Consider the following 13,836-nt stretch of genomic DNA (forward strand, 5'->3'; position numbering starts at 1 on the left):
AAATATTTATTCTGTGATTTTTTTATACCTGCCACATGACTCAATGGCAGAAGTTCATTCGTTTTAGATCACTTCTGAATTCTCACAGATTCATTTAGAGAACTGTCCACTAAATCTACATCTATCCACATCCACTTACACCAACATATAATGGAAGAATTTGTATTTCAGGAACGCATACAACTCTCCTTGATCTAAATGTGTAAAAGATAGGGAATCCAATGCTTCTCTGACGTTTGTGCCAGTGTTTGACTAAAACCACAATGAAGATCAATCCCACAAAGAATGTCCAGCTGAATCCACGTAAGGAGTAATGCTTAACAGGCCGCTTCACCTCTCTGTTGGACTTTCCAAGAGACTTATCTCCTATTAGTAAACACACTCGGGGCCCCTCTTTGCCCCAGCCTCATTGCGCTTTTAACTCAAGAAAGGATTTGCACGTGTAACTTATTTTACAAGTCAGAGTACATGGCAGAATTATCCGACTCGCATTCAAACAAGCAGCGCAGGCTCACGTTATGACAGAGTATCCCAGGTTGTTTGGTAGGTGAATTATTCCACAAGAAAATAAGCTCCAAACTACTGTGAAGAAAGTGATGCCCAAGAGGACACAGCAAATGATACCTTGTCTATAGAGACGGTCAAACCAGGATGAATTAAGTCTGGCTCATCTGCCTTTTCTGGACAGAAACTCAGCGACCACTATTTCATCGACCTGCAGAAGAGTGCAGTCCCTAATGCCTGAATTGATGAGACAGTTGATAATTGTTTTCTTGTAGATACTACAGAGCTACTCCTGAAGGTCCCAAATTCAAATATTTTCCACGGACATTAAACAAGTGTGAAGTGCATACAGCTTTTGACTACACTAATCTACTGTTAATTAAGAAAAGTTAACAAATATATTTAACTTTTTGTCTTGTCATCAGCTTGAGGATTTTAAAGTCACTTCTAAAGCTAGATGATATTCCTAAAATAAGTAGTGAGAAATTTCACTGAGGCACACAAGGAATCCCTGAAGACCTGGGAACAGAAGCCAGATCATGTGAATCCTGAAGCATTCTCTAGCCACTAGGAAACACTGCTTAATTAATTTAGTTAATATTTACACTCTGCATAGAAAAACAGAAATATTTAAATGACTCCTAATCTAATGATACTGTGCTAATGACCTGAGCTAAGGACTTGTGATATTACTCAAGATTTGTGAGTTAATTAGAAAGGCATCCAATAAGTCTGCAGATCACTTCATAGAAGACAGATGCTCACCATGACGATAACCAAGCTCAATTCATTAAAAATGAGGTCCCAGCTTACTTGTGATAAACCTAAACAAAAAAATAGTCATTAATGGCACAGATATCAAATATTTGGGAAGAACAGGACTGGTTCATACAAGATGTATAGCTTGGTCTGAAGCAGCCTCACCAAGAGGAACATTTTCAGAGCAGAAGTTGGTGTCCTCAACAGAGAGTCCATCAATAGCTTCATTATTTTGTTAGAAAAGTTACATGACCCAATTAATCTTCACAGGCAGGTGGTATTTCAGAGAGAAATGAAGTGCATTGCAGCTCACAAGTGCAATCTCTCCTTTCACAAGGGATTGCAGGCTGAGAAGCTTTGAGCATTTCAGGCAGCCAGAGACTAAGGGCTGTGATTTAAGTAACACACCTTTTAAATTTTGATCTTAGCCTTTTTCCATAAATGTAACAACCTCTGGGATTAGCGAATGCCTCTGTCATGCCCATCCTTAATTTCAGATGACCCCTGGAAGCATACTGGTCTTAATGATGTAGACAGGTAATACCAGTGCCAGGATCAGGGCTGGATCAGTTCCTCTGGTGACTAATTCTTGCAGTCGCTGGACATCAGTGTCACGGGATCATTCAGGCTGGAAGGGACCTCCAGCCTCCTCCTGGCCAAAGCAGGGTCAGCTGTGAGATCAGATCAGGTGGCTCGGGGCTTTATCCAGTTGGCTCCTGAAAAGTTCCAACAGCAACTGCGCAACTTTCCTGGGCCACCTCTTCCGCAGCTTAACAGTCCTCGTGGCAGGAACGGTTCTCCAGTCTGAACCTCTTTTGCTTCAAATTATGCCTGTTGTCTCTTGCCCCACACGTCACCCTGAAGAGTCTAGCTCCATTTCTTGATAACCTCCGTCTAGGTACAGGAGGGCTGTCCTTCAGCTCACCTGAAGCCTTCTCCAGGCTCTTTTGAGCCCACTTCCCTCAGTTCCTCCTTACAAGGCAAGTGCTCTAAGCCCCCCTTACCATCTTGGTAGCCCTCCACCGGACTCACTCCAGTTAATCAATGTCTTTCTGGAACTGGGATGCCCAACACTGGACACTATTCTAGATGCATCCCAACAAGTGCTGAGCAGAGGGGATGATCGCTTTCCCCGGTAAAGCGGCTGTGCTCCCGTTAAAGCAGCCCGGGGTGCTGGAGGCCCCCCTTCCTGCTGGGATACACCGATGGATCGTGTTTTCCAAGATGCCCAGGCCCAGTTCAGACTTCCCAACCAATCCCCAGCCTGTATCATTGCAAGGGGTTTTCCCTCCCCAAGAGCAAGATTTCACATTTTTCCTTGAATTTCATGAGGTTCCCGTTGGCTCATTTCTCCAGCCTCCCTAGGTCTGTTAGATCCGGGGCACTGGCCGGTCCCACATGCCTGGTGTCACCCAAAGCCACGATGGGAGTGCACTCTGTCACCTTCTACAGGTCACTGATAGAGATGTTACACAGGACAGGTCCTTGTGCAGGCTGCTCTTCCACTTCTTCACTACCTCCGTTAATCACTATCCTCTCAGACCAATTATCTAACCCGTTTTTGGTTCTTTTCCACCCATCCAGTTATCCACCCTGACTGCAGTGGCCTAGACAGCACACTGCTTTTGGGATACCAATACTGATACAAATATCAAATTAATCAGGCTCAGCAATAAAATACATGCAAAATCCTTAAGCTGCCTGGATGCTAGGAAATTTGCACAGCTAGAATACAACTTCAACTTTTGATATGTGCTTCTGAGAATCTGAACCATGCTTTTATTATTATTAATAAATTAGTCAGTTATTAGGAAATGTTTCCTACTTTATATCCCAACTACATGCATTTAATTAAATGATGGCATTAGATGAGAAGAAAATAAGAAAAGGCTTATATTAAGCTCAATGAATGGTAACATATTAATGATAAACTGTGAAATCCAATAAAATGTGATACATTCTGAAACTGTTAACAAATTGGAATATTTTTAACCTTTAACTTCAATATGTGAAATAAAAACTGCAACATAAGGACTTAGCCACACAAAACCGTTTTCAAAGAATTTGCCTTTGCCTGACCAATAAGCCTCTCGTCTCTGCTCCCACACAAACCAGATTCTGAGGATAGTACATGTTCTACTGTATTTTTACATGACATTTTCACCAAAACCAGACACGTTTATTGGACAGCTGGAGAAAAATTAAATTGCAGGTGGGAAAACTGTCCACTGAGCATTGTGAACTGAGACATTTTCAAAAAGATGTCATATTTAAACTCAGTTACAAATTTTTATCTAGTTAAAAAAAAGAAAGGGACATGTATGTGCTTGAAGTAGAGAAGACTTACTGTATCATGTTGCCTGTTATCTTTCCCTGATACAATCAAGAAGTAGTTCCATGCCAGCAGCAACAACAAAGCCAGTGGTATCATGTAGAGCTCAAAGTTCCAGACCACAAAAAGAAAAAGCTAGAAGACAGAGCAGGGAAAAAAAAAAAAGTGATTCAAATCAGCATTACATTAAACTCTTGTGCACAGTTAAAACCAATAAATTAAAACAGTTCTAAAGAAACCCACCTCTCCTTCAACAGGAAAGTTGTTTCACCACTTTGCTGACTAGCCACCTACCTGCGTGAAACAACTGCTGTATTTTCCATCGGTTTGTACCTTAGTTTTTGCAAAAGAAAAATTGACGAAGTGTAGTCTAAGAGGAATATGAATTGTTCTCTCGTAAAATAATGCTTATATGGACAAAATAGTGCAAAATGGTGTAAAATTAACACCACAGTATAAGAAAGAAAAGGTTAGGTATTTCCATGGATAGAAATTAATTTGCTGTTTAGAAGAAACAACTTGGTCAGTTATGTCACACAAACAAGCAGAAGCAGTAAACTTCGCAACTAAATCTGAAAAATATTTTGCACAGAAAACTCGCAGAAAATCAGGCTAAAAGGCAAAAATATACAACTATTTTAGTGAAAGCCTGATAGAAGAGTACCGGCCATGGAATCATAGAAAATGGGATTAAAAGGAAATCTGAGAAGCTGCCTAAGCCCACCCCTCTGAGAACCGTTTTGCTGAAGTGTTTCCTCAGCGCACCTCGAGTGCTCCACAGCGGGCGGCTGGCAGAAGCTCGTCTGGTTACATCGCCCCGGTCCGTCTGCTGGATTGTACCCTCAGCTCGGTCAGACCCATCAAATGGGGCAGAACTGACTTTTCTGAAGCCTGGAACTCCCGAGCATCTGTCAGAGCCTGTAGCTGTCTGCCGGCAGAGACATGTCCAGCTAGACACTGTTCCCTACTGGTGCTGGTACAAAATTATTGGTTTGCAGGAAAGAACTGAAAATATTTGGACCTAGATGGGGTCAAACTAAAACCATTTTTACATCCAGTTTTCCCTGTGAACAAAACGCCCTTTATTTTAGCTAGCTCTAGCCACAACTTGGGTTTGTTTTCTTCTAATACAACAAAAACCAAACACGAAAGTATGAGAGGAAATCACACTATGTATCACAGCTGGATACACACCCAGAAATCTCGCTAAGCCTTTTTCACCCAAATAGTTAAGCTTCTGAATATTTGTAATTTTAGTACCTACTAAAATGAATGAAGGTGTTGTGCCACAGAAAACCCAAAGCAATGCCAATAGGTAAACTAAAAAGGAGATTATTTCCCCAAATCAGTCACCAAGATCTATATAAAGCCAAGTAAGAGTAAAATGGGGATTTAAATAGTCTTCTGCTGGATTTTTCTTTGGAGTTAAACCAAAATGCTCTTATCAAATACAAGCTCACGCATAAAAGAAAGAAATCTGTATTTTAAGTGGTCTCCCCTCTCAAGATCAGATAACTGACCTCACCCTGCTACTTTCTACCACTGAATGCTATGTATATGGAAGTCCTGAGAGACTGCAAAACAAACACGATAAATACTGAAAGAAATGAAAAAGCAGTGTGTGTGACATCCATAAGAGGATATTGGCACTTCTAACAGTTAACGTTCCATTTGAAAGAAAACTTGCCTTTTTTAGGTTGTTTAGTTTAAAAGGAAAACTGTTAGAAATGGTAATGAATAAGCAAACAACAGCTCATGGAATTTGAGAGTTTTTCGATGAGCTTGCTAACTACCCTTCCGAGAGCAAGATCTATGGGGAATTGATGTGGTAAACTTGATACAGAATTCACATCTCAAAAGAAAAGCAAATAATCCTTGCACCCTCTAACCCTAGAAATGCCTCGAGTCAAGGGATACAGGCTGAAGGGAAGCTCTGGAAGTCAGCAAACAGCACCCAAGTGTCAGAAAAACTAATACTACAGATAACCTGCTGAGAAATGGAAATGTATCCAGTCTTTCTTATGGTCACATCTGAACTTTGGTTAGAAAGATGGAAAGAAAATCAAGTAATATCCAAACAACCCCTGGCTCCAGAGAAAATAAGCCAGCAACCTAGAGAGTCTCAGGAGATAGAGACCTGACTGAAGACTGAGGAACACGGTCATCAGGTACCCTGTACTCTAGAACATCACTGAATTCCCATCCAAACACTCCTTACTTGAAGGTTTTAAGTGGCAAATGATCCTTAGGAGTGTTAATTCCTTACAGCACTGTACTCTGTAGGCCAGTAAAATATTATATTAAGATATTGCCTCTTTATGACCTGTATGGATGTACCTTTCACAAATGTGGATATTACTCCCGCCGTCTCTTGTAGGCGATTTTGCTGACCTGCCACCTTAATTTCCATCTAGTCTGGCTGAATTTTAACCAGTCCCTCCTTTCAGGCACCTGTCTCAGCCAGGCACAAGGAAAACACAGACTCTGTATTCACTACACAAACGAGGTGTGTGCTGTGTGAGAGCAGCACGGCGACGGCACTGCAAGGGGAACGGCCTTCCCAGAAGAGAAATGCACTTGTGAAACGCACTTGGGAGGAAACAAGCAGGTTCCCAGTGTGAGAAAACTTTTAAGTAAACACGAGCAAAACCAAAATCTGGGGCAGAACAGCAAGAAAATCCAGGGGCTCAGTTCTTAGGGATACAGGGCTGGATAGCTGCAGGGAGAGGGAAGGAGGGACGTGGTATGTAGAAACCTTTGCTTCACTTCATGCATGAAGGGGAGGAAAAACCTACACATCCATCCATTAAACACGTTTAGGGGGAAAAAAAATCCCAAAGAGCTAGGAATGAGTATAAAAGGGCAGTTCTGGGACTTGCCCATGCCTATAAAGCATCCAGTTGAACATGGACTGTATCTGGTACAATCTCTTCCAAGGAAATAATGGCTCTAACGCTGTCTAAAAAAAGGATTCTCATCACTACTGAAACAAGCCAACTATTTTAAGGGAGGAGTGGGAGTCTCAAAGGTTACAGTTTAATATAGCTGCCATTTCCTACACAGAAGAATATAAGGGAGGACTTTTCTTCTTCTCCCCCATGAGATCAAGATTTTCAGAGTCACAGGCATGAACTGGCCATTTACAACATCACATCAGTTGATACTCTTAGTGAGAGACACATGCATTAAATGATCATTCAGGGAGACACACGGCACTATCCCTGGTGTACAACACTTCAAAAAATAATTTAAGTTAGAATATTGAATATCCTATTCTTTTGCAAACTACAGTATATTTTAAAAAGAAATCTCATCCAAAATGATTAACACTTCCTACTGTTCAGAAAAAAAGCCTGCCCTTTCAGACTAGCAGCTGTGGATCATTAGCTTTCCAGTGATGAGATGTGTTTGATGAGTATTTTTCTTTCTAATTAAGAGATGAGATTCTCTATTTGACTCTCTCTTCAGACAGAAGTGAAGAGAAAGATTTCTGCCTATGTGGAAAGGCCATATTCTACAGAACAATTATTTCAGATTTCCTTTTATCTACCTCCACCCAATTTCATTTAATTTTTAACAGAACCCTGTTTGCACCCACAGACTCCACAGCATTAACCCCCGCGTTTCCCAGCTCTTTTTATTATTCTTTCTGCTTCCGTTCTGACTGCCAGCAGAGAAGACCACGCAGGAGAAGGCGCAGCCCACGCAGGAGACGCTGACCCACACGCTCAGGCGGCCTCTGGGACACCTTGAGCCACGAGCCGTGGCGGGACGGGCCCGACGGTCCCGCCACGGCACACAGGGCCCATCGCCCGCAGCGCGGCCGCCTCTGCGAGCTCTGACCTTCTCTGACCGTTCTCAAAGAAGAACCGTAACAGATTCCTTTACATATTACCCACACCCTTGCGTTATGTGCCTTACCCGGCTCCTGGCTGCCCTGGAAACGCAAAGCGTGGCGTTTGGGCACAGTCAGAGCTGGTGTCTGCAGCTCCCAACCACGGCGCTCTAATCACAAAATCACCCGCTTACCCTTGAAGCTTAAAAGGACAATTGTATTTCCCGAGACTTTGTCCCTTGGATATATTCTGTGAAGACTAGAAAGAATGAAAGATAACCCACATACCCGCGTGCTACAGGCTGTCTACTAAGCACTGCAGGTTTTAAGGCCTCCACTGAAGTCCTGCATGGCGTCTACACGACAAAACACTTGAAAATACTTCTTGTCGTACCTTCTCCCACTACAAAATTAGTCATTTACCTCTGGCAATCCTGGCTCCTCTCATCTTCTGTGACACTTCTATTAAAAAAATTAAAGAGGAAGTAATTCCTTTGGCTGCATCAGATCTCAACCACACTAGCATTAATGTAAACACTTAAGGGAATCCATTTCAGATCCAGTGCCCTTGTTCAAGTAAGTCTGGAAGAAATGTGTCTTTTGAACGTGTTCTAAAGCATCCTCCAACAGTTATATTCCAGCACTTTTGCAATTTCAGTTCCAATTACCTGAGTGCCAGGAGAAGGTGCAGTCTGAAAGATCTGACTCTAAAACACATTATCTGTTGCTCCGTTTCTTTAAATAGGCAAAAGTCAACTTGAAAATAGCAAAAGCATGGAATGTATGAAAAAAAAAAAAAGAAAAAAAGAAAAAATTCACGTCTTCCCTGCCTGCGTTATTCTGACAGGGTTCCAGTGCAACCTTGGGTTAGTGCTGGTTCTCTTTTTTAAAATGCCTGAGTTGTGGTAGTCTGAGAAACGCTGAATAATTAGTATTTTTGATCCTCTAAGAACTCTCCCTGTAACTCAGAAACAAACTTACAGGATTTCCTGCATCTTCGCTCTCTTTGCTGAAATTAGAACCATCCAGTTCACTGCAATTTAAGTTTCTACTCTTAATCTGTTTATTTCATGTAGAAAAAGAAAATTGAGATAGTTCCATAATAAATAATAATAAGATATGAACAGACTGGGTGAAATATTACTTCAAACATAGCCGTGATGAGGCTTTTGGTGTATTGAAAGGCCTATGGTAGCTCTTGTTAGAGCACTTGGGTCCCATTATCTAGAAGAACACTTAGAAAAAAAAAAAATTAAAAAAATCAATTTCTTACTAGGTAGGACATTTCTGGTCATGGATTTTCTATGTTGATGATCTCTACAACAAACCCACGGTTCTATTTCATCTCATTTATTTCGTCTGAGCACGCTGTACCGCTAGTTATTAAAGAAACAAGTCAGACAATTAGATGTGACTCACTTGATGTGTTTCATCCCACCCACTTGTTTTTGAAGCACATCTACATCTAGTTATTTCACCTGAACAGCCTTCACCATGGTACTGCTGTCCAACCACATCATGATGTAAGCTACCTGAGTCTCCACGAGATCGTCAGCACCAGTAAAACATTCTAGTTAGATGCCTGGCAATTTTCATTTAATTTTTGTTTACTTGCAACTTTGATCGGATGCTTCACATCATTTTCCAGGAGAGTTACGAGTTTGCTTTGAGAATGGCGACAATGCCAAGAACGTGAACCTCAGAGCATGGATGTGGTGCCATTTCAAACAGCACATGAATTACGGGGCTAAAATTCCATCACTGTCACCAGTTTCATGTAGCAAAAGTTAGGTGGAAATAAAAATGACACCCCATCCCCATAAACATTTACAGAATGTAGAACCTCTTGTGTAATTTTTTTCCCTTCAGAGTTTCTGAGCTGCATTACTACATCTGTGCAGTTACTATCCAGGTTGAAATTAGGCAAGATATGGTTCACTGAGGCCATTCCCATACACACAGTGGCCTCTTGCCATTCTCAGGGCACTTCATCACGGATTTGTTCTCTCAGACTGCTAAAATGCAGACAAACTAAGAGAAATTAATTGTATTTTCCTAAGAGCAGTAGCATCTGGCATCAAGTAACAAACGCCCAACTGGGATACCTTAGATCAAAGGCTCGTCTGAGAACGGGGCTATTAGGTTCATCAAACCCCCGTCCCATTCTAATACCACATTTTCTGAACAATCCCCAACTGTTCACTGAATGACCCATGTCTCTGTTTCAGTGACATTACCTAGAAGACTGTTCTACACATTATTTTCCAAGTTAAAAAGTGCTTTCAATGCCTGTCTCTAGTTTGATTTTGCTTCGGTTTAATACATAACTCTTAGGTCAACTTATTCTTTTTAGCACAGTTCTGGTGAGAGGGGTAGTCACCAGCTGTGAGATTCAAGCCATTTTGCAATTCAAAGTATCCAACTTTACCCTGAGTTTTTTAAAAATATGCACCTTGGGGCTCTACCCATTGCACACACCTCTCCCCATCCTGGAAATCAATCCCATTCTTCCCAATTTTAAAATTTCATAAAAATTGGCTAATTCTTGCAGAACCATAATTTCTGTTGGAAGTTTCATACTACGGAAAGGTATTTCTAAGAAGTACATTTCACGTGATTATTTACTTTTTTTTTTTTTTTTTTTTTTTTCCACACACAGATCTGTGTCACAAATCTATGTTTATGTTCCTTTTACACAAACATTTGGAATCTGGCAGATTTTTTTCTCTGTTACAATTGCACTGCTATGAGGGTGGGACTGTTGAAAGTGTAAATGTATGTGTCACTTCAGAAGAAAAATCTAAAGTGTTGACTTTGTGAGAAGTGTAAAATCACAACACGGATCATGCTGGATAACTACAGCTATTTATGTGTAATGGATTGCCCCCTTCCTTTCTTACAGCTTGAGATACTGAGCAGGAGCTGATGGGCTTTGAACCTGCCTCCTGTTCCTCACAAATTCCTGAAGACTGTAAAATTAAATTGTCCGTCAAAAGTTATTAAGCTGGGGATGGGGAAAAAATATTGGGCACGTTCTTCAGCTTACTGAGAACAGCTTCACTGTACGTCCACTGCAGTCCAAAAACCAGACAGACTCCCCCAACATCTGCATGGAAGTTGTTCCAAATGTTTTCATCTGCATCCCATACTGCGTCAGATTAACTTTTTCTTAACTTGGTCCCTTATCCTCCACTCATTTCTGCAGACGAACGAAAATCATTCATTTTAAGAAAACAGTATAAAGGGTTTAACAGGGTAGAAATAGTCACCATTACCCAAATACCAGAAACTAAAAGACTTGCAGACATTTCCAAAGAAAAATAAGTCACTTATGCTAGAAAGCTGAATGTGAACTACATAAAGCTCACAAACGTTTCAACTGTGCTCATCCATAGTGGTACTACAGAAAAACTAAACAAGCCCTCCTCGCTATTAACTCACAAATAACCACCATCAAAATAAATGGACTGTTAGGATATTAGGAAGTCTAGCCATTGAAAAAGTTCAGTCTTTTGGTTGTAGGAAAACCTTCACTTTGCCAACTGTCTGTCAGAAGTAAAAGGGACAGCAGTAAAATTTAAATTATATGAATGAAGACTGAAATCATGTGGTTAAAGGTATATGGGCAGTCTGTGATTTCCAGAGATAAAATGCAAAGAATGCTGATTTGTGGTTTGATAACCACCCACATGTCTGGAACAAACAGAAATATTGCCTTTCACAGAGGAGCAGAGACACTTCCACAAGCTGTTCGGAAGGCTCATTCATTTCATAGACTGGAACTGTACAGCCCTTATTACACTGACGGTACTCTGGCTTCAACTTTTACTCAGGGCTAAATCCTATAACTTTTGTTTCCACAACTATTTGGAGATAGCTGCATCAACACTTCGGTTTCTCTGATGTCCGGGACCTGTCAACTGTTCCCACGCAGGAACCCCTGCTGAGCCTGTCCCTTCACTCGGAGCTGAAATTAAGGCTGAATCGAGCAATCTTTCTGCTGCTTCTGTTTTCAGTCTGTTCTTAAAAATATTCTGATATGCTTTAGGTTGTTTGGGGTTTTTCTTTTAGAAGAAGAGACAGAGGCTCCAAGGAATAGGATGGCAGAAGAATCACCAAGAGGCAGGGCCACTGCTTTTCAAAATGATGAGAACAGGAATTCATTAGAACACTAACACATGCAGACATTTACATTTCGCCAGTGTTTTCTTTAAAATCTTTTTTATATATTAGGAGTGATTTTAGAAGGTGCCACTTAACATCAACTATCACTTGATATTTTAAGAGTAGAGTCAACACAGCACTGAGGGATCTGGTGTAGTTGGGAACTGTCAGTGTTAGGTCAGTTGTTGGACTGGATGATCGGCAAGGTCTTTTCCAACCGAGACGATTCTGTGACTCTGTGATATCAACTAACTTGGTCTAATGTTGCCTTACTTTAACTTTTCAAGACCATCAGCCAACCTGAGTGAGCTCTCCAGGCTGATTTTCATACTTGTGACTGATCTGCTTAATTTTGCTGTTCTATGATGTCTGGAGTAGGGGTTGGGTAAAACTGTAAAACAACAGATAAATAAAAGCCTAGGATTTGTCTTTCACTGACCAGCTTTCCTTAAATACATATGGCCTCACCTGCAAGTTGTTCACAGGATGTAAGAAAATATTTTCCTACCTTTTAATACACTTATTTGTAAATAAATTTTAATGAGTAATTATACATTTCAGCTACCTCTACCACTTTGTAGCTTCATCTTCCAGTCTGCCTTGTAATTTTCTAATCTTTTCCTTTACTGATCTCAAGACTTCTCCCCCCAAACTTCAGTTTCTGTGCAGTTCATTTGCAGAGTTATGTGTAGCATCTCTAGCAATGTGTGTTTGTTTCCATCTGCAACTGTAATATTAATCCAGGGCTGATATGACCTACTTCTTGTTTCTTTACAGTTCTTTATTCTTTCCCTAGGGGCATCATGTAGTATTCCCCCCTTCTGCCCCAAATGATCAGTTTAAAGTTTTTCAGATGCCAGAGATACCTACATGTAGCATGCTAGGTATCTACTTTTCTTCAGCATTTACCAAGCCTCTAAACTTTCTTGTGCAGAGTAAGACTGTAGGTTGTAGAAATGAGAAATCAGCAGATAATACTAGTTTAGGTAGGAGAGCAAGGCAGCTCCAGGTGTGAGAACAACCCGAATTCTGTAGTTATACGACCATCCCTGCATGGAGGCCACTGAGACAGCCATGTATTTTCAGTTCCCTGGTAGGATAGCTCTAATTATATTCTGCAATGCTTTCTTTAAACAAACTGCAAAATACTCGCCACGTTCACTTTTAGTTGGCAGTTTTCTCTAGTCGACTAGAGTAGATCCCCAGAAAGCTAAAGCACGTTCACATCCGTCTAGGTAGAAGTTTAAAAATTGCACTATAAATAAATCAACGACTTCTGCTATTAGCATCAACTGTGTGAACTCAAAATATTTCAATGAGATAAATATGACAGTAGTTAAAATACAGTTTATGAAATGTAAGGTACGGTGTACATTTTCAGTTTGACTCTTTTTAATTGTAAAATGCAGCACAAAGGAGTGGAAAGATGTCTATTAACAATTCCCTTACAATTAGATAGAATCAGTTCTGAATGAATAAATGAAAATAATTTAAAATAAACTAAGATAGTTACTACCACTCAGTCTTTGGCTGAGTTTACTTCTTCGTGCTTTGCTAAACTTCTCCGGCCTGCAAAGCTCCATTCAGGTGCACTTTAGGACCGGCATGAGAATCACACAGCATTCCCTGCAAGAATATCACCCTGAACCACTGGGAGTTGTACAAGAGATGGAGTCAGATACCTGGTTAAGAAGTATGCTAGTCACACCTAACGATGGCTGATGCACTTTCAGTCTCGAGAAGTTTCTATCAACACCCGCGTAACTGCCCCGTTTAACGAGGGCAAGCACAAAACTGGCATCTCGGAGAAACCAGAGGTGCTGCATGAAGAAAAAGAATGTCAAAGGCAGACTTGCAAAACAAAACTGAATTCTTTTGGCTGAGCAACTACAGAAAAAAGCCCTTACATTCCAGCTAGAATTAAGTAACCGGTCATGTAAGGCGCTGGAAAACCAGGAGTGAGGTGAAGGCTGAAAGAGAGGTAAAGGTGGGCAGCATTCAGAATTTCATGGCAGTAGCAGGAAGCTCTATGGACACCAGTAAGCTAGACAGGGCACAACCCACCCAAAACAAAGAAAAAAGCATATCACGCAAATAAACAGCCCACAAAATTTTTTGAGATTTTAAATCTGATTTTTAAGGTTCACTGTTGCCAGACATATTGAGAAATAATTTTTTAAATCTATAATCTGTAATGTAATTTGTCAAGACAAACAAATTCAACAAAACAAGATTTTCTTTC

At 40.7% G+C, this 13,836-nt stretch overlaps 1 protein-coding gene across 9 annotated transcripts in view; it reads right to left on the bottom strand.

Annotated features, from left to right (window-relative positions):
* MCTP1 (multiple C2 and transmembrane domain containing 1) overlaps positions 1-13,836 on the bottom strand; it is a 280,669-nt gene that overhangs the window by 49,631 nt on the left and 217,202 nt on the right. For all 9 annotated transcript variants that reach the window (XR_012635495.1, XM_074931517.1, XM_074931516.1 and 6 more), the window contains one exon: positions 3,611-3,730. Coding sequence is in view for 8 of the 9 variants with exons in the window: in XM_074931517.1 (XP_074787618.1) it covers positions 3,611-3,730 (120 nt within the window). In the remaining variant the exon portion in view is untranslated. The remainder of the gene's footprint in view (positions 1-3,610; positions 3,731-13,836) is intronic.

The sequence above is a fragment of the Athene noctua genome, chromosome Z, assembly GCF_965140245.1.
Source record: "Athene noctua chromosome Z, bAthNoc1.hap1.1, whole genome shotgun sequence".
In the NCBI taxonomy this organism is placed as follows: Eukaryota; Metazoa; Chordata; class Aves; order Strigiformes; family Strigidae; genus Athene; species Athene noctua.